This window comes from Chrysemys picta, chromosome 12, assembly GCF_011386835.1.
Source record: "Chrysemys picta bellii isolate R12L10 chromosome 12, ASM1138683v2, whole genome shotgun sequence".
NCBI lineage: Eukaryota > Metazoa > Chordata > Testudines > Emydidae > Chrysemys > Chrysemys picta.
This window is the reverse complement of record NC_088802.1, coordinates 30010499-30031338: the sequence shown is the minus strand read 5'-3', so window position 1 is coordinate 30031338 and position 20840 is coordinate 30010499. Positions and strand designations below refer to the sequence as shown.

Sequence of the window (20840 nt, the reverse complement as noted above, 5' to 3'; positions counted from 1 at the left end):
AGTGCAGAATTCTCCCAGAAGTAGGGTTTGTAACCATTTGTGGTCTCTTTTCTTATATTCAGATAATAAGATCTCTGGGCAGGAACCATCTCTTTGTTCTGTGTTTGTACAATGAGGTCCAGTCAACGGGGCTCACAAATACTAAGTATATAATTACAAAGTGTAGGCAAACCCCACGTGAGCTGGGTTCTATTCCACGCTGTGCGTCCTCAACAGATTTGACAAGTTTCAATGGGTCACGCCTCCACGGGAAGCAGCAGTCAGCTGTTGAGGCGACTGTTGCACAATGCACGACACGTGATTACGCCAGCAGCCAAGCCCCTTGATGACTCATTGGTACGTGATTACGCCAGCAGCCGAGCCCCTTGATGACTCGTTGGCACGCGCAGGGCAGTTTAGTTACTAGTGTGTCTTCAACAGAGAAACTTCATCTCGCTCAGTTGTGTTTCCCAGGGCCCTTGTTGCAGGCCGCGAGGTAAGTATTGGGATGCCGGAGAACACCCCAGGGAGAAACAAGAGGTTTAGCTAGGGAAGGGCTGGAGAGTGCGTGTTGGGGGGTGGGTCGGGCTGAAGGGAGGCGCGGGGGAGAAATAGGCTGGAAGCGGGCAGATAGGGTCTGAGGGGGGGGGGGGGAAAGCCCGGGCGCGGGGCTCCCAGCGCCCCAGGCTGACTACAGCTGTTCTGAGCGCGCTGGGGGAGCCCCCCATCTCTGGAGCCGGCGCGGGGAGACGGCTGCGTGGCGCTCCCCGCAGAGTCCAGCGTCAGCGTTGAGAGGGGCGGGCGGGGTGCGAGCCTGGAACACGTAGGGGCTGAGTGGGGCCGCGCCTAGGAACCTGGCCCTCTGCCGGGGACACGTGACCGCCTCCTTTCCCGCACGTCACCCATCCATCCCCCTTTTCGTAGATCAGCCCCACGCCGTCACCTACTCACCCGGCTTTGAGCAGGCGCAGTAGCAGGGCTACGCGCTCTACCGCCCCCACTGTAGCCCAGGGAGTGGGAGGATACTTCCGCCCCGCGGAAACGTCACTTCCACCTCCGTGCATGGGCGTAGTCAGGCTAGGGCTGCTAGCTGAGGCAGCTGGCGCAGCTTCTACTCCCGCCCTAATAGGTCACTTCCGCCCTTCTTCTGGGCCGGAGGCCGGGCCTAGGGCTGCCCGTGCACTCAGAGTTGTCGCCGCGTGGCCCCTCCGCAGCGTGTGGGATCCCTCTGGCTCGGCGGTAAGTCACACCCTCGAGCTGGTTCCCCGCTTAGCGTCTCCCTCCGGCCTCCAGTGTTCCCTCCCGCTAGGCTGGGGGAGGGGCCTTTAGTAGTAGGCGGGTGAGCCTGCCAACTTCCCGGTTCGCCAATACCGTCTCCCTCCGGCCGCGGGGTGTGGGTGTGTAAATAGCAGTGTGGGGCGTTGGCTCGGGACTGAGGGGTATCCGCAGAGCTGGGTGGGTGCTGGGTAGCCCAGGCTGGAATAGCAGAGGAGCTGTGAGTTGGGATTGAGGAGCGTTGGCAGTGCTGGGTGGGTTAGCCCAGGACTGGAATAGCAAGGTGGGGGGTGGCTGTGTGTCAGGACCGAAGGACAGAAGCAGAGCTGGGGCAGGATGGAGATCCGGAAGTGCAACTGTGTGATGAAATCCCTCCTTTAACACGAAATCTCAATACAAGTGTGTATGTGGAGATGCTCTTAGCAACTCTGCAAATTGTATATTTGTGGGCTGGTCCATAGTGACCCCCCCACTTCGAACTAAGATAGTTCAACTTCAGCTACGTGAATAACGTAGCTGAAGTTGCGTATCTTAGTTTGAACTTACTGCGGGTCCACACGCAGCAGGCAGGCTCCCTCGTCGACTCCGCGTATTCCTCTCACCGAGCAGGAGTACTGGCGTCGACAGCGAGCACTTCAGGAATTGATCCCAGAAGATCGATTGCTTACCGCCGGACCCGGAGGTAAGTATAGACATACCCTGTATAACATTCTGCTCACAGAGTTGAAACAACCTTCAGCTAGGAAGTTGTGTAAAGTTCTGATTGCATTAACTCCTTTGTTCTGTTATGTTCGTATTGTTCATGCTGCCTTAAGTGACTGTAACTATATGCTCTTGTGTAAATGAACAACATGGTTAAAACTGTATGAAAGTTATACTTGGTGAATTTCTTCACAAAAATGTCATTTTGTTGTTTGTTTTTAGAAACTGTTATCAACATTTGTAAAGTAGTTTTGCTGCAACAATTCATAGACCTTAAGGTCCGAAGAGACCATTACAATTGTGTAAGCTGACCTCTTGCATAACCAGTCCAAAGAACCTCACCCAGTAACATCTGTATGAAGCCCAAAACTTCTTTTTGAGCTATAGCATATCTTTTTGAAAGATATCCAGTCTTCAAATGATGGAGGATCCACCACATCCTTAGGTGACTAATTACCCTTAGTGTTAAAAATATGCACCTTATTTCCAATCTGAATTTACCTAGTTTCAATTTTCTAGGCAGGGGATCAATCTCATTCTACCTTTTTCTGCCTCATTAAAGAGCCATCTGCTATAAGAAATCTAACTCTTAAGTATATATTTGTAGACTATGATCAGGTCATCTCTTAAGCTTCTCTTGGAAGGTTGAGAATCTGTGAAGAAGTCCTTGTAAAATAGATTGAGAAACTAGCTTCATTTGTTTAGTCCGCCAGCTGCAGCTTCCCCCTTCTAATCTGTATAGGAAGTTAGTTTGTTAATGCCAATTAAGTCCTGTATTTAAAGAATTACATTTAAGATAACAGTAGAAATCAGCTTCTCAAGTTACAGCTAGGTAGGTTACCATCCAGATAATGTGATTTTTCTTTTTTAATGTTAACTTTGTGTAATCTCTGGTTATCACTTTGATCACTTTAAAATTTAATTTCTCTGACTGCTTCTTCCCTGTGTGTATTGTGATAGTCACTGATTGTTGGGGTAAACAATAAAGATTGTAGTACTTTGAGAAATTCTCAGATCTATATTTCCTTAGCTAAGCAACAGAATTTCTCAAATTCATGACAGTTATTTAAAATGTAGTGAATCATTTTGTTTCAACACCTTGATACTTCTTTTCTGCTATTCTTGACTTAATCCTAAATAATGCACCAAAACTGATTTAGAAAAGAACTCTAGTTGCACCACTAAGGCTTCATCTACACTATGCAACTTTTAGCGACACAGCTGTGTCATTACATCCGTGTCACTAAAAGTCAGGCAGTGTAGTTGCTGTTTGTTGGCTCTTCTGCTGACAAAATACTTCCACCCCCAAGGAGTGTCGTAGCTTTGTTGGCAAATTATTTTTGTCTTTTGAGGGGGGTGTCATTTAGCACCTGTGAACAACAAAAGTTTTGTCATTCAGTTGTCAACGTAGACATAGCTACACTTTGTCTACGCTGCCAGTTGAATGACAAAACTTTCGTTGTTCACAGGTGCTTAACCTCCCCCCCACCTCTCCCCAAGTTTTGCTGCAGCAAGTGGCAGGGTAAATGGCTAGTTGTCAGCAGGAGCGCTCTCCTGTCGACAATGCAAACCCTGCTCATAAGGCGTGGAAGTATTTTGTCGGCAAAAGTGCCTGCAAACAGTGTTTACGCTGCCCAACTTTTAGCAGCATGACCGTGTTGCTAAAAGCTGTGTAGTATAGACAAAGCCTAAGTAATAGCAACTGCAGTACAATTACATTTAATGGCCAAGCGCGAAGAAAAGTAGAAAGGTTATACTGGGGGTATCTTTAAAACTAACATACATATCTTTACTCTTACTTTGTTGCCTCCTTCTCTACCCACACACAACACTGTTCGTATATCAATCTGTTGTCTTGCTATACTTCTGGTATGTGACCTATCTGGGGAAGGGACTGTCTTTGTTTTTCTTTTTTGTAGGGTACCCAGCACAATGGGGATTTGATCATAGATTGGGGCATTAAGTGCTACTGCAATAGAAATAATAAAAACCACCATGGTGACAAACTTTAGAAAGGGGAAATGTTTTAATGAAGAAACAACAAAAAGAGCCTAAAATCACAAAAAGGACATTAAAATCCTTAGATTTAGCATGGAGGTTGCTTAGGGATACAGCAAGAGTCTCAGAAGATGTGCATACCTCTGAACAAGAAGTACATGGTTATAGCTAAATGGCAAGGATTCAGAGGTAATTTGGGACAAACAGAAATGCTTCAGAATATGGAAATCCAAATCAAGTATAGCTAATGGAAAGGAGTATAAACTTTAAGAGGCAATACATCAGAAGGAAACTAGCTTGGGTTGGGATGAAATTTAGAGAGCAAAGAGCTAAAGGTATAATAACAAACGAGATTTTTTTTTAAATCTTTCAGAAACGGGAAGGCTGCAAAAGAATCAGTGGGTCCCTTGGAGTAAAGGGAGCAATTAAGGAAGATACAGACATTGGTGATAAGCAAAATCATTTCTTGGCATTGGTCTTTGCCAATGAGGACATTTAGGAGATACTTACTTACTTTTCTGGTAATCAGGCTGAGGTACTATCAGAGATTGAATTGTCAGAAGAAGAGGGGTAATAAGTCACCAGGCCCAGATGGTACATTCAAGCTTTCTGAAGGAGTTTAAGAATGAAGGTGCTGAGCTGTTAGCAAAAATATGCAACATCATGTTAAAAACAGCTACAGGATTGGAGGATAGAAAATGTTATATCTATATTTTAAAAAATGTTCTAAGTACAAGTTGGGGAGCCTTACTTCTGTAACATAAATTGGTTGATAATTAAAATCGTAAAACACCTGTTGACCGTGATCTGTTACGGGGAAAAACAGCAGGTTTTTTGCAAAGGAATAGGAGGCCTAACTTATCGGTTAAAATCTTAAACCATGTCAGCAAACCATGGATAAAGGAGACCTGGATAGGCATAATTTATTTGGAATTTCAAAAATCCTGTGACAGTCCTTCAAAAGAGAATACTAAGAAATGGGCTAGGAGTAGGAATGAATGGCTAATTTTCCTCATGGCAAAAGGATAACAATGGGGTTCTGTATAGATCCTCTGTTTAATAGATTTATTAATGATCTGGAAAGAAGGTTTAGTAGTGAGGTTGCAAAACTTGCACTAGATACAGTTATTTGGGTTCCTCAAGTCCGGAGAGGATGGTGAGGAATTTCAGAGATCTAAAGCTGAGTGAATGGGCACCATAACCAGATTAAATTCTGAGTTGACAAACGTAAAATAATGCACATTGGAAGGGGTAATTCTAAAGCCTCTTGGCTCCTAAAATAAATGTAACAAGTTAGGAACTTCAATGTGGCCAGTTCAATGACGACCTTTACTCAATGTGCCACTGCTGTTCGAAAAGCAAACATAATGTTAATATGCATGAGGAATGGGGTGGAGAATAAAACAAAAAAAGTCATTATGTAAATAAGTGGTTCATTCTCTTATTGAATATTGTCTGTAGTAGTGATCACTCTAAGAGGGAAGAATGCGAGGTGTTTAGAGAAGGGGGGTGAGAATGATCAGGGGGGCCTTGAAAATCCTTCATATAAGGAGAAATTTATAAGTTAACATAACATATGGTAATGTTCACATTAGAGATGCGATGAATAATAGAAGAAGTGATAAAGGGGGATACCAAATAGCATATGGGAAAGGAAGTTTGGGTGCTCCTGTTCAGTCTTTCTCATAATACAAGAACAAGGAAATATTCAATGACCATAAAAAACAGCTGATTTAAAACTGGTCAAAGGAAATACATATTCATATGTAACCCTTCTGCCCATCAGAGTTGGCGGCAACAAGGGCTGGATTCAGTGTCTGGGGGTTCCTTTTCAATAACACAAGGCAAAACTTGCTCGAGCCCCCACCCAGTGACCTAGGACAATTACATACCACTCCCCTGGGTGCCTCTAAGAGGCAATACTTCCCCTCTTGCAAGCACAGAGTCTGAGTATAGCAAAAACCTTTTAATAAAGGAGGGAAACAATGCGGCATTATGTTGGGGAAACACTACAACCAGGATTCATAACAAAATCCATGAGCAAAGACCCACCCCCAAGGAAGTTTGACAGTGTCCTTTTCCCCTCATGGTCTTAAGTCCAGCAACCCAAAAGTCACCCAACCTGCAGTTTCTGTCCTTGGTCAGTGCAGCCCCAGCGTTCAGAAGTTCATCTGCAGCGTTCACCTCCTAGCCTGGGTGGAAGGGGAGAAGGTATGGGGGCACCTACATGCTCTGCTGCTTGGGTTGACTGCCAGTTGCCGTGCCTCTCCGCTAGCCATTCACCAATATGTCTTTAGCCCCATCCCCCAGTGATGTCAGCTGCTAGTAGGGGAGCCTCTGTGCTGGTGCATTCAAAACCACTAGCCTAAAGTAGGTCTAATGCTTAGACCTAGGTATCCTTGATTTCAGCTCTGCAGTACGTAACAAGATTCCTAAAGGAGTCAAAATTAGCTCTGTTATTATACAGGGCGGGAGGGGTGGCAAAGTGGTGTTTATGGCCCTCAGAAGGAGGCCTGCACAGTACCTGTCCCCATTTTCTCTTAATTCACTGGGCTTTGGAACCCATGTCCCTTGCCTAGTGAGTGCTTCTAGCTGAGGGCAGGTCCCTCAGGCATAAAATGCCAAGTATAGTTCTACTGTCCTTGGTTCACATAACCAGGATAACAACCCTTTATTACTTCTGCCCCAATAACAAAGAGACTGGGGATCCCACAACAGCCAAAGTGACCATTTGGGTAGGCAGGCAGTCCATCATGCTAGGCAGGGTGGGTGTGTCCATACAAACGAGATCAGCCCTGAAGTCCTTTTCCACAGCTCACCACCAGATGTCAGGGTAGAACTCATTCTGACTCTGCTTACACATACAAAACTGATTAAGCCTGTGGAACTCACTACTCCAAGATTCCGCTGAGGTCAAGAAATTATTAGTATTCAAAAAAGGGATTGGACATTTATAAGAAGAATGAGAACAGCCAGAGCTATAATAGTGAAGGACTAAAAAATGACAGGGCTACAACCAGCAATACAGCTATGTACCTACACACACCACACATTCCCCAACACCCCTGTGCTCCCCTGCCAAGATTAGAAACTCATAAGAAATCATCATGAATACTCAGCCTGAGATGCTTAAAGAGTTTACAAAGGTGGTTAATGTTTGTTTCTGTAAAGTGAGGTACAGAGATAAAAGTGACTTGTTCAAGGTCACACACTGAGTATGGAAGAAAGAAAATCACATGCCCTGTTTCCTTAGTCCTTGCTTTGACCCCCTAGATCCCACTCCCCTCCTGGAGCTGGGGACAGAACCCAAGAGTCCTGATTCCTAGCCCCTGCTGTCCTAAGCACCTGACCCTCCCCCCCCACCCATAGAATGGGTGTGTGTGTTGCTGAGTGGATTACTGTCTCTCCTCTCATCTGTGTAATTGTGGGGTAATTTGCATTGTAATTTTGTCTTAACAGTGTGTGTTATCTCTGAGGTAAAGCCTGTGTGCAAAGGTTCCTGATCACCTTGATTCCTCCAGGAAGATAGTTCCTCAGTCAGGGGCCCCCTACTGACAAAGGTGTCTCCATCTCTCCCTGGCTTTGCTCTGGGGCCTGTGCACTCTCCGTGGGACATTTCCATCATGGATGCGGGGGCAGGCCCTGGAGAGTTTTGAAGATCAGGGCACTGACCTTGGAAGAGGATGTGGAGTTCAATGGAGGAATGGAGCAGCCAGGCTGAGGGACTCTTTTACCAGGGCTGGGCTGCTGTGTTTGGCTCAGCTGGAGTTTTTCCAGGGGTTTCTTGTTCACTCCCAGGTGCAGGGCAATGGATACAGCTCCTCCAAATGCCTGGATCTCTCCTAAGACAGAAGCTCCTCTCCTCACGTGGAATCACCCCTCCCCTATGGCTTGCTGGGTAAAACCTTTGGGTATGGAGTGAATGTGGAGCAAGACGCACATTAAACAGCTGCTTAAGCTGTAGACAGTGCATGGCCTAGGAGGGTTATTCAGACTGAGAGCTGAGGCCTTGTCTACCCTGGGTTTTCAACCATTGGGAGTAGCTGCCAAAGCGCAAACTCTCTGTGTAGACAGGATAAGCCACTGTTTGCACTGATGGAGCTTAACCCTGCTTGAAACTAGGGTAAATTGCACTGACTTAAATCACAGTTTATGGGAGCTTTACCTGCCCTCTCTTGGAGGTTTGGGTCACCACAACTAATCCAGTATAGAAAAGGCCTCCCTCTCCTTTGGTTACAGAGTGTCCTGCTGGCAAGAAAGGCCCACGAGTGACTCTCACAAACTGTGCACTGGCTCACAGCCCAGAGTGGGATGTGCACAACATAACCGGCCCCACGCCAGACTTTCTGCCTGCCTTAGAACCAACTGCTTCTGCTCCACCTCACAGATCTAATGGTCTTTCTGTGCTCCCCTTGTCAGCACCGATGTGCAAAGCACAGAGAACTCTCTCTGTTCCTCCCCCTACCCTACAGAGTGACTCCTACCCCTCTCTGGGGTATGTCACACCTGCAAAGATCAGTCCCTGCAGAGGGATTAGTTAGAGTCCCCACAAGAATGTGTGTGTGGGACGGGGGGGGGAGGGGAGAGGGTGCTGTTAGGAAACAGAATGCACATGAGGGGATGCATGCAATGCTGCCACCACAGCCAGGCAGCCAGCAACTACTGCAGGGGTGAGCAAACTATGGTCTGTGGGCTGGACCCAGCCCATCAAGGCTTTGGATCCGGCCCAAGGGATTGCCACCGTGTGGTGCCACAGACTTGGGGGGGGGGGGGGGGGCAGAGGGCTCTGCCCTCGCCTGCAGGCACCACCCCCCACAGCTCCCCTTGGCTGGGAACGGGGAACCGTGGCCAATGGGAGGTTTGGGGGAGGTACCCGCAGGCAAGGGCAGTGCGCAGAGCCCTCCTCCCCCCCCCCCCCCCCCCACAGGGGCTGCAGGGACATGGTGCCAGCCACTTCCAGGAGCGGTGAGGTGCAGGGCCAAAGCAGGCAGGCAGCCTGACTGAGCCCCGCTGCGTGCTGTTGCCACCCCGGAGCCGCTCCAGGTAAGCGGTGCTGGGCCGGAGCCCACACCCCAAGCCCCTCCTGAACCCTGCACCCCACCCCCCTGCCCTGAGCTCTGTGCCACACCCCTCCTGCACCCCAACCTGAGCCCCCAACCCCCTGCCCTGAGCCCTCTGCGGCAGCCCCCACCCCTCCTGCACCCAAACCCCCTGCCCTGAGCCCCCTCCCACAGCCCCCTCCTCAGAACCCCCTCGCACCCCTGCCCTGAGCCTTCTCCCACACTCTGCACCCCCTCCTGCACCCCAACCCCCTTCCCTGAGCCTCCTCGTACACCCTGCACCCCTCCTCTACCCCAACCTCTTGCCCTGAGCCCCTTCCTGCACACCACACCCCACACTCCCTCCCACACCCCAACCCCCTGCCCTAGCCCTACATTCATGGCCCTGCATGCAATTTCCTCACCCAGATGTGGCCCTCAGGCCAAAAAGTTTGCCCACCTCTGGACTAGAGTGTTTATAGCACAAAGAGAAGATCTGCTCAGACCTCCTCAGGTCCCTTCCAACCCTGGTATTCTATGATTCTATCCTTTAATCCCACCCCACTACCACCACCCAAGGAGCCTGTGAATGTATGAAGAGGAGTCTGATGTCTCCTAGTCAGCCAGTTTAAGAATGATGTGCCAGATTCCCCTCTCACTCACCCTGGTGTAAATCTGGAGGAATCCCATAGAAGTAAAAAAAGTTACACCAGCAGAATTAGGCCCGATGTGTATGTTGTACAAGTAAATAATTTAAAACTTTCTTTTAGTGCAGTGACTCAGTAGATCCCTGGCTTAGCTGCTTCCTAGGGCTCTTTCCTGTTGTGGAGATGGTTTTCCATGGCAGGACCAGGTGCCTTCTGGAAACCCAGATGATATCTGATGCTGGGTGAACATGACACACTAAGTAATGCTCAGCAGAGGGTTTCACTCAGTCACGGGGTGGAACAATTATATTTCCATATTACTAATCTCCTAGCTCTGGTAGTGTCTGCTCATTCTTCGGTTTCTGCCCTCAGCTACTGCTGCAGGAACCAAAGTAGGTTGAAAACTTAATGGAAGCAATTGAAAAAAAGTGTTGACAATATTATTAACCAGCCCTGTTCTTAATGCAAGGCCTTGTGGTTAAGGCATTGGGCTGGGTTTAACTACTGACGCTGTCACACACTCCCTGTTTGATCCTGGGCAAGTTACTGATCCTCTCCAGACTTCAGTTCCCCAGGTGATAACAATCCTTTGTGTGTCTGTCTTGTCTATTTAGATAGTACCTGCCTTGAAAAATTTACAATCTCTTGCCTAGCACCATGGGGCCCCAATCTCAGCTGGTTCCTCTAATATAAATAACAGCCTGGGGAGTCAAGAGAGCAAGAAAAGAGCACAGTGGGTAAGAGGGGAAGAGACTCACCCTTCACCTTTGCAATCTAGTTCAGCCGTGGAATCCCTGCTCCTGCAATGGCGGGATGGGGGTGGTTTGGATTCCAGATGAAAATTGGTAATTTAGATGCCTCGATAGCAAAAGTTACCCAGTGGAATGGGGGGTTCTGGGGCTCAGGAAAGGGGGGTGGTTGCCTGTGGAGTGGAGAATTCTCCAGCTCCAAGCATGGGGTGTGTTATGCTGGGATGCTAGATCCAGGTGATGAGGCAAGCTTCTTTGTGTGGTACAGAGCTCTAGACCCCAGGTAGGTTTCTAGGTCCTGGGAAATTTGCTGTCAGGTTGAGGATCTGGAAATTTAGGGGTTAATTTCCCCTCCTGTATACAAGGCTCTGTGCCAAATCCATTCGCTGCAATGCCAGTAGCACTAGGACCAGCTGGGGAGCAGCAAACGGACTCCCTCGTGGCTCTAGGGCTGGCGGCAGAAGGGGGACACTTTCCCTCCTGGCTCTAGGGCTGAGAGTCAGGCAGGGGGTTGGGAGAGGGATCCCCCTTTCGCTCTGGGGATGGAACGTGAGGCGGGACACTGGAGGGGAAGTGGGTGCAGTGGGGCGGGGGGAGCCTCGCCCTCGCTTCCTGCATTTGTAGCATCCCATGCCAACAGGTGCCACCCAAGGGGGGCAGGACAGAGCGGAAGGCGCTGCGCTGGTTTACGAGGCCTAAGTCTGACGTGAGAGCCGGAAGGGGAGTAACGCCGCCGTGCCAGGATTCTGGGGTTGTGGCCACGGCTCCTAGCCAGCCAGAGAGATTTCCCAGCCAGGCTCTGCATGGACTAACTTCAGTGAGGGCGGGCTGAGTCCTGGGGTGTGTGACTTAGCAGCCCCTCCCCAGCTCCTTCCCAGCATTCATCTGTCATGAGCTCGCACATCAGGGAGAAGCGGCCAGAACAGAAATGTGGATAGGGAAGAGAAAGAGAAAAAAGAACTGCTCCCCCCAAATGCCCAGCGAGATGGGATTTTTCACAGCACTAGGAGAGGAGTAGGGCTGCCAGTGTGGGTTGTTTCCTGAAGGTTTCATCTCATGACATGATCTTTAAGTTTCTTCCTGGAGACTCCAGGACAATCCTGGAGGGCTGGCAACCCTAGAAAGGAGAGTGACATGAAAGATGAGGGGAGCTGGTGCAGGGGAGGAGAAGGGACCAGCATGGAGATGCAGGCACTGGCTGTGCCCTCTGTGCTCCTCACTCTGGGTGAGGTCCTTCCACTGGTAACGATTCTGGTTCAGTCACTGCAGCGGCGCAGACAGGAGCGAGAGGTCGCCCCAACAATCAGTGTGTCACTGCCTCTTTCCCTCCCAGCTCACTCTCAAAATAAACCAGTCTACTCTTGCTTTCTCCAGGTTCTTTGTTTCCTGTTTCCTCTGCTCGAACGTGGCATCTTGTCCCTGGAGGTTCTGGTCAGGTCATTTAGCACGTTTGGCGTTTGCTCCCCTACCTACCCTCCCCACCGGGGGAAACTGAAAGATGTATCCCTGTTTCTTCTGAAATACTGCAGACCCGTTTTCCTGCACATTCAATAGCCTCCCCCTCCCCCCGAGTGTGTGAGGGGAGCATTTGGCAGATCCGCAGGAACGAGTGATTGACGCACTGTGCCTAAAGCTGGGGGGTGGCACGTTCCTGGGATTTGTTCCTTGCGGTTCTGCAGCAGCCGCAGGCAAATGGTGAATTCCTGACTCGCACCCTGATCTCTTGTCCGCGGACCTGGGCAAATCAGCGGGCAGGAGGTGAGAGGACACCCAGCAAACTCGCACACCTGGACGAGGAGGGAGAGCAAGTTGTGGAAAGGAGTGTCTTGTTAGGCCAATGAAGGAGAAGGGGAGGGTCTGACGCTCCTCGAGGAGCCTGCTGATTCGCTGTCACATGTTAGGGGTGGGACTAGAGCTGGGCAGTGAGAGAGGGTGAGCTGTGACTCCGTGACGTCACTCTGCAGTGGTCAGGCTGGAAGCTGCAGTGCTTGTGTGGTGGAGAGGCGGAAAGAGGGGCGGGCACACAGCTCAGAAACTCACAACACTGTTGCATTGCCCCCTTGTGTGTGACCCCCTCTCTCCCCGTAACCTCCCTGCAATGAGCCCACATGGCTGATTCCAGTCAGGAGCCAGTGGCTGGGATCTAGACAAGTTCACATCGGAAACCCAAGATGCACATTTCAACAGGGAGGGAGATTAACCATTGGAGCAGCTTCCCGAGGGTCGTGGTGGATTCTGCATCACACCTTCTAAGGGCTTATCTATACACAGAAGTTTGTACAGTCTGCACATTGGTTTAACTGAAATCGTCGGTATAAAAATAGGTTAAGTGAAACTGATACAACCTCTGTACTCACATTGGTTTAAAACTGGTTATATCTCAGAACTGCTGTAAACCAGGTTTCAGCTGATGTAAGAGAGTCCACAGCCAAAGTTGCACTGATATACCCCAGAGGTATGATTTCTACTGATTTAGCTAAACCTGGGCTTGTATACACTGCCACTCCCCCAGCGTGGACACCCTTATTCTGGTACAAGAGCAGCTTTTTGTTGTTGTTTGTTTTGTTATTTTTTGTTTAGCTTAAACTTATTTCTAAGTGGCATAAGTTAAACTGAAAAAAGGGCACTCTGCTATAAAAGTGTATACATGGTGGGCTATATCAGCAGAACTATATTGATATAATTGTGTAACTTTGATTACACAAAATTTCCCCATATAGACAAGGCCTTTTTCCAGTAGAAAAGTGCCTTTTTCCTGTTTAGTTTATGTCACTTGGGAAGGGGTTAAAGGGGTATAAGAGTGTCTATATGAAAACTTACACTGGTATAACTAGATCAGCTTAGTTGGGAACATGTTCCCACATAGACAGAGCCTTTGTGTACAGACCAGGCCTAAATTGAGATTGGGCTGGTCTTTCTGAAAGCCTTGCACTGGTTCAGCCACAAGTTATTGGACTCCATGCAGGGATCCCTGGGGGAAATGATCTGGCCTGTGTTTATGCAGGAGACCAGAGTACATCATGATGATCTTTTCAGGCCTTAAAATCTGTGATCAGCAATAGAATTTAGGGGACATCAAATTTGTGCAGACTGTAGGTAATGTGGGGACTGCAGCGAGTGTCCTCCCTCAAACTGACGGACAATTGAAAGGTGAGGGCATGAGGACACCAACCTGGGCATGGTGCTGTGGAATAAATGACACTGGCTCAGGTTGTGCTGAGCACCAAGGGGCTCGGTACGGAAGTGTCTTTCTTGCTACTCCCCCAAGGAGCAGAAAGCACAAGGCGACCCAGCCAGGGCATGAGGACCTATGCTCATGGTTGGATTTGTATGTCGAGGCAGATGCAGGGAGGGCAGTGGCCTCCCATTAGGTGGCTGTGGGCCCTGCAGGAGAGGAGCAGAGCACCCCAGACTGTGGGAAAAGGAGAAGGGTTTCATGGGCTGACCCTGTTTGTTTCTTTTCCCACAGAGAAGTTCCTCCCACCACATGCCTGCTGGGTGCAGAGGGTCTGATCAGTGTGAGCTCACCATCCTTCTCCAGGTGAGTGACCAGAGCGATTCCTGGCTCCCTTCAGTAAATGGGGAGGAGGGGAGCTCTGAGATCTGTTCCCCATTGACCCCATGGGGGGAGGGGTGTAATGGCTCCATCCTGCCCTCTTGCGTGCAGAGGGGGTCCTGTCCCCTTTCAATGGCTCCACAGAACCTATTGGACGAAGCTCCCCCATACCGATTGGCTCTGGCACTGGGGGTGTGTGGAAAGGGAGGGGTGGGGACCACCAGCCAGGCTACATAGCAGGCTGTGATTTCGCTTTCCTATTGGGGTATCTGCCTCTCTGGCCATTTTGGAAGAGGGGGAGAAGATTCCTGGACTTGCAGCTAATTTGGTGCCTGGCTTTGGGGAGAGTGAAAACAGAAACACAGGGAGCAGTAAGGGCCAGTTTCAAAGGGCAGCTCCACTCTGTGCACTGGGTCCCACAAAGGCCCCTCTAAGAAGTGGCAGAGGAGCAGCTCTCCATTGTTCTTGGGTGCTGGACTGGGTCTCAGAACAGTTCTCATGCCCAGCAATCCACAGCCCCCATGCTGGGCCTCCTGCAGTGTAGAGGGGTGAGCTGCCACTCAACTCTCTTCCTGAACCCTTCCCATCATTGTACAGACCCTCAGAGTCATAGGGGGAGAGAGGCAGCTGCATTGTGTGCTCAAACCCAGCTGGCTCTTCCACAATGGTGGCGGCACAGCCCAGGGGCTGATGAGCCGCAGGCGGGTCTTCAAGAGAGCATCCAACATAACTGGGCTGATCTCTCACTGCTGCAGGCTTCTGCTCCTCAGAAGAAGCTCCAGTCTCATCTGCTGCCATGTTTCCTGGAGGGCCATGCAGATTGGTCCTAGCTCTCTTTTGGCTGGCACTCAGCACAGTCCACTCAGCAGCTAACTCTTCCCAGCTGTGCCCGACTCAGCAGCCAGGTAAGGAGGCAGCTGCCTATGTGCCCTTTCCAGGCAGGAAATATCTGTGAGGCTGCCCACAGTGCATTGAGGCTTCCCGGGGCCTCCCTGACACACCTTGTTAGGCAGAGCTGGAGGGAAGAGGCTGGTGTGTTACAACGACGCCATCGTAGGTTTCCATAACACAAATCACACGCTATGGAAATCGTAGTCATCTCCAGGCTGAGCAACCGGAGAGGGGAAATGACATCCAGTCCCTGAGAACAACTGAGCCATCGAGCCAGGGGATAGGCCAGTCAGTGTGGCTCAGAGGAAGATCTGTATGGTGCTCATGGCCCAGGCAATAGGGAGAGAGGGAAAGATCCAGGGGAGGCCTGCTGGGGAGAAGATTGTGTTCAGCATTTGTCTTTACAGCCCATACAACATTCTGTCTGAGAGGATGAGGGCTATGGAGTGGCCAGATTGGACCAGAGCAAGGGTCCACCCAGCCCAATTTTCTGACAGCCAGTTCCACCAGAGTCAGAGGAAGAGACAAGAGACCCCCTAGTGAACAGTGATGGAGTACCTTACCCCATACAGGAAGCTTCTTTCTGACCCCTATCAATTAGAGGTTAGGTTCATTCCCCCAAACCGGAGGGCAAAATTCCTGCCAAAACTCTAGTTATTTTTCATCTTTACTCTTATGACTCTGAACATTTACATGGATAATCGGAATAGCCATTTTTTTTTTATCCTGCTAATCCCTTGGCCTCAATAAGCTATTATGGCAGTGAGTTCCAGAGGCAATTTGTGTGTTGTGTGAAAAAGTATTTCCTTAGATTAGTTTTAAATTTGTCATCTTACAGTGTCATTGAGTGTTCCCTGGTCTCCTAACACAAGAATAGAGTGAATAGCAGGGACTGATCTACCTTCTCTGTCCAGTTCATTATTATTTATATTTTTATCCCATCTCCTCTTACTCACCACCTCTCTAAACAGCCCCAGTCTTCTCAGTTTCTCTCCATAAAGGAGTCCCCATGGACCCCCTGGTTCTGATAGATCCTTGCTGAGGTGGGGGGACCAGAACTACAGGTTGGTTTCTCTGTGACTGGACTGGGTATATTGTGCTCTCCCCTCCCCCACTGGGGGGTCCCACCTCATTCCCTTTCATGCTGGGGTCTCCTGGCTCTGCTCAGACATGCAAAGAACTTCCCAGGAGCAGGGGCGGCTCTATGTATTTTGCCGCCCCAATCACGGCAGTCAGGCAGCCTTTGGCGGCATGACTGCAGGAGGTCCGCCGGTCCCGCGCCTTTCGCATCCCTGCCGCCGAATTGCTGCCGAAGCCGCGGGACCGGTGGACCTCCCGCAGGCAGGCCGCCGAAGGCTGCCTGACTGCCGCCCTTGCAGCGGTCAGCAGCCCCTCCCCACGGCTTGCCGCCCCAGGCACACGCTTGGTGCGCTGGTGCCTGGAGCCGCCCCTGCCCAGGAGCACAGTAGCACCAGGGATCAATTAAAATTGTTGCATCCTTCTTCTAGATGTCTCAGCCTGGCCTCGCCATTCCTGCTCCATCCCTGAGGGCTCCTCTGTGCAGATCCCAGTGAACATTTCCAGAAGCATGCCTGAAGTGTGTAAGAGAAACCACTACACTTCCCAGTGCGACAACATCCTGGTACTAAACAGCCAGAAACCACAATATTTCAACAGCAGCTTTGAAGGCTACATCACCTTGTCGGATAAGTACTTCACTGTTGAGAACATGAGCAAATGGCTTGAAGGAGACTATCATATTAAACACTGGAATGGAATCATTACAGCATCTGTCTCTCTGATGATGGCTGGTACGTTCTCAGAAGACTCCTTTTCCCCAGCCCGGGGACAGCCCAAGTGTTCAAACTCCAACCCCACCCTACCAGCTGCCAGGCTTGTATTGAGGCTATATGGGCCTCCTGCAGTCCTATCCCTGTGCCAGGACCCTCAGCCCATGCTGTGACGCTAACCCCCACTTGGAGTGTTGGTGGCAGGTGGGACCCCCGTCCCTTTCTGGAGAGATAGAGGCATCAACATGAGATTCCATTCTCCACTCCAGGGGTGGCAGCGCTCTTCCCCTCCTGCCACACATAGCGCCCCCTGCTGGGTGGGGCTGGCAGGGCCCCCAGAGCACTGAGGCTGGGAGTTAACATGCCAATGAGATGCATGGGGAGATCACCCCTTTCAGAGTGACTGTCTCAGGCTTGCTGCAGGCTCAGGCAACTGCTGCTGCATTGGCTACTCAGGTCATATTTTCTCTCCCCCACCACAAGGGCTAGAAACTTTTGAAAAATCCGCCCCCGCCTTGGTCATGAGCCCTTTGGTGCAGGGGCTGTCTCTCCCTGTGTATCTGTGCAGTGCCCAGCACAACGGGGCCCTGATCTCAGCTGGGACAGGGACTGTCTCTCCCTGTGTGCCTGTGCAATGCCTGGCACAATGGGGCCCTGATCTTAACTGGAGTCCCTAGTTGTTACTGAAATACAAATAACCATTTGTTACATTTTCTTCTCCTGTGCAATTTCTGTTTATTGAATCCTTTCTGGGATCCCATCTCCTATTCTCGCCATTCCAGATCCCACCCTATTCTCGCCTTCCACACCAGGGAGCCCCAAGACTACTGAGAGATCTGCCAATGGGACTGCAGAAGGGAAGAGTAAGTGAAAGGAAATTATTCCCTCTATCTGGTTAGCGCCATATGTTCCTCAAACGCTAGGGAAACTTGTTTCTGGATGATGTCCCATCATGTGCAAAATTCCAGTGGATTTGTCTCCATAAGCCCATGGAGTCCAGATGTATTCTGCTCTCCTTGGCCCCAAATATCACATGGGGAGTGTTTAATGTTAAGTTCCCTTTGGAAATTTTCACCACTTGAACAACTGTATTTTCTAAACAGAGGCAACGTGTGAGGCAGTCTCTCTAGAGGTTGGAGCAGTGGTCTAAGAACCAGGACTCCTGGGTTCTATACTAAGCCCTGGCACAGATTTTTTGTGTTAATCACATGACAGTGCTTTTACTTCCTGATTGCATGACAAATGTGGTTAAAGAAGAGTTAGTGTGGTTAAGTGGTGCAGGCATGGGACTGGTATTCAGAGATGTGGGCTCTGTTCCTAGCTATGCCACTGGTCTGCCGTGTCACCTTGGGTGAGTCACTTTGCCACCAGTTCGCCTCCTGCAGTATGTCTCTCTTGTCTATTTAGTGTGTGAGCTCTTCGGGGTCAGAGCTATCTCTCACTCTATCTGTGCAGGGCCCAGCACAATGGGGCCCTGATCTGGGTTGGAGCCTCTCGGTGCTATCATAATACAAATTAATTATAACAACAATAAAACATCACACAAGTTGGGACTATTTACAGTCAAGTATACAATTGGAAACTTGTGCCATGTATGGTTAAGAAGGTTACAGTACAAATCCTTTATTCCATATGATTGGTCTGCAGCCTGGGAATTATTCACTGGTGAAACTGACAGATAATATGACAGATTAGATATCTGAGAGACAAGGTGTGGGAGGTAATATCTTTTACTGGTCCAACTTCTGGTGGTGAGAGACACAAGCTTTCAATAAAAGATATTACCTCCTTCCACCCCTCCTTGTCTCTCTAATATCCTGAGACCAACAAGGCTACAACAATACTGCAAATAGATACTCAGATATAAATTTGAATCTGAAAGTCAAGAATTTTGCAGTTGATGCCTTCCTGGGGAGTGAACTGTGCAATCAAGGGGAATTAGTTTTGCAGTTGGTGTGTGGGAAACCTGTCAAGATTATTCACTGCAAATTATTCCTTCAGCTCTAATAGTAATACTGACCTACCTCCCAGTAACTAGTGATGATTAGTTACTGCTGGAAAAGAGCTTTGGGCTTCATGGGTAAAAGGACAAAGAATTAATATTATTTATCATTATTTCACTGTGCATTCCTCAAGTTCCCAATAAGGGCCCAATGCTGCGGACTACTGATAACCTCAATACCTTACAAAATCACACCCTACCTGAGATTGCATTGATCCTGGCACACTGTGGGGCGGGGAAGAAAAGTGATGGAAACCTCTTCCATTTCTATTACTCCAGTGATAACATGTCTTTCAGCACATGACTAACGTAAGATATTTCAGTCTTTGATTTATTTGTGGTTTTATTTCAGATTCAACAAACTCCACCCACTATGCATATTTGGCTCTGTTAGTGATGCCTTTTGTGATAGGTGGTCGGGTGCTATGGAAATATCTGAGACAGCACAATCCAGATGGACATAGATTCAGTCTCATTAGCCGGAAGCAGCAGGTCCCAGAAGGAATGAATGGATGTGCCCTCGCAAATGGAGACACACAAATGAATGGACATGCACGCACCAGTGAACAAGGCAATGCCAGTGGATGTCTGCACCTCAGTGAATATGGACATAGTGATGGACATGGATACACAAGTGTACATGTACACACTGATGGGCATATATACCCCAATGGACATGGACACACCAGTGAACATGGCCATGCTACTGTGCCTCTCTCTCAGGGAGCTGGGGCTGAACTGCACAGGCTCTCTGGTGAGGAGAATCCTCTACAAGCGGCGATAACCCCTTCCTAGTACATGATGCACATGGGGACAGACAGACATCATCTGCCTCAGCAATGTGGCCCACATGCATTTTTTCCACACAAACGGTGCAGGGGCTGGTGCTGGTAACCTCAGTTTCTGACTTTCAATTCACCACAGTGCCTGATTCCTCCTTGCTGTGTCTTATTACTGACTGTTTGTGATGCCTGGTGCAGATCTCCAATCCCCTTCCAGGAAGGGCTGAGATGTATATAATTGGCAGAGACCTACAGCCCAATTCTCACTTTAATTCAGCCTGTGGTTGAGCAGGGACAATCTGCAGACTTGGGTAGATGTCCCGATATCAGTCACACTCAGGGCAGTTCCCCCCAAGGCTCTCTAAAGATTCAGGCACATGTTGCTGCATTGGTTACACCCAGGGCAACTCCTGCCTCTCAGAGCAATTGCCTCAGGCTCTCTGCAAACCCAGGAGCTGTCACTGCATCAGCTACACTCAGGTCACATTGTCAGATATTTCTCTGCATCTGTGAGAGCTAGCAACATAATGGTGGTGTTTTATTAAAGGTGGGATTCTGCTGTAATCACATGACTCCAGAAGCTGGTGCCTTACTAGTAGATTTATAGTGCCTATGCCTTTTAATCCAGTCCTGGGCAGAGACTTGATACCTCAACAAACACATTCCCATCTTCACCTTCGACGTGCTTGGTGTATATCTGTCTATGTTCTCTTCTGAACAAAATTTAACCAGTCCTAGCAAAGAGTAGCTTTGCCAAAGTTTGTTGCTGCTTTCTTTGGGTAAGACAGAAATTTCTGAAGACCCTTGCTCACCCACACAATAGGGCATGGAGTTTATCACAGTTTAAGAGGGAATGTGTTTGGTCCCAACATTATTAATACTGGGCTACATACCATAAAACATGCTCCATTGATTACATATATACCTTCTCTCATAGTGTAAAGCCACACAGAGTCATATCACAATGAACAATAAATACAGCGCATGAGAGTCATTTGCCAGCAACCTTCTGCCACATTTTCTGGTCTTCCCACAGCCTAGAGAAACATTCTGTACTGCAGTCTGTCCATCCAGTCAGCCATATCATAAACCACATTCACCATGGGCGCGCCCTGCCCTGGCATCTGATACTAGTCCCTGCAATTTTCCTCTACTCATCCAAACCACATGTCCTGCAAACTCAAGTCTTCTTCATCTGATCATCTGCCATATATAATATTTATTTTATTTGTTAACATTTATTTTAGAATATTATTAATGTTATTAAATTGTGTATTGCATATAAATTATTATTGATTATTTACAATTACTCTAGTTATTTATATTCCAGTGGGACTGGGACCTCATCCATTGAAATGACAGCAAGGATTCAAAGCTGACATTAGTAACACTGAAAGTCCTCAGAAAACATGAAAGGACTCATAGATTTT

At 49.0% G+C, this 20840-nt stretch overlaps 1 protein-coding gene across 8 annotated transcripts; it reads left to right on the top strand.

The window, feature by feature from the left end:
• The first annotated feature begins 323 nt into the window (after positions 1-323).
• Positions 324-20708, top strand: LOC101934031 (uncharacterized). 8 transcript variants are annotated; one of them, XM_065562615.1, is made up of 7 exons: positions 341-475; positions 1109-1218; positions 13859-13930; positions 14701-14850; positions 16345-16647; positions 17409-17489; positions 18981-20708. In XM_065562615.1, exons 4-7 carry the CDS (start codon positions 14742-14744, stop codon positions 19421-19423), a joined length of 936 nt encoding a protein of 311 aa, XP_065418687.1. In that variant the 5' UTR covers positions 341-475; positions 1109-1218; positions 13859-13930; positions 14701-14741; the 3' UTR covers positions 19424-20708. The 8 variants fall into 8 exon arrangements, 2 of the variants coding, with proteins under 2 accessions (XP_065418687.1, XP_005311630.1); XM_005311573.4 differs by lacking the exon at positions 1109-1218 and having other exon boundaries at positions 343-475; XR_010591715.1 differs by lacking the exon at positions 341-475 and having other exon boundaries at positions 638-1218; positions 16386-16647.
• Positions 20709-20840: the final 132 nt, after the last annotated feature.

What these genes read in the sequence shown, in the direction of transcription:
- LOC101934031 (XM_065562615.1), top strand. Translation starts at nt 14,742, where the DNA reads ATGTTTCCTGGAGGGCCATGCAGATTGGTCCTAGCTCTCTTTTGGCTG. An exon ending in TGTCTCTCTGATGATGGCTG is followed by an intron (nt 16,648 to 17,408) that starts GTACGTTCTCAG and finishes TCGCCATTCCAG; the next exon opens with ATCCCACCCTATTCTCGCCT. An exon ending in TGGGACTGCAGAAGGGAAGA is followed by an intron (nt 17,490 to 18,980) that starts GTAAGTGAAAGG and finishes GTTTTATTTCAG; the next exon opens with ATTCAACAAACTCCACCCAC.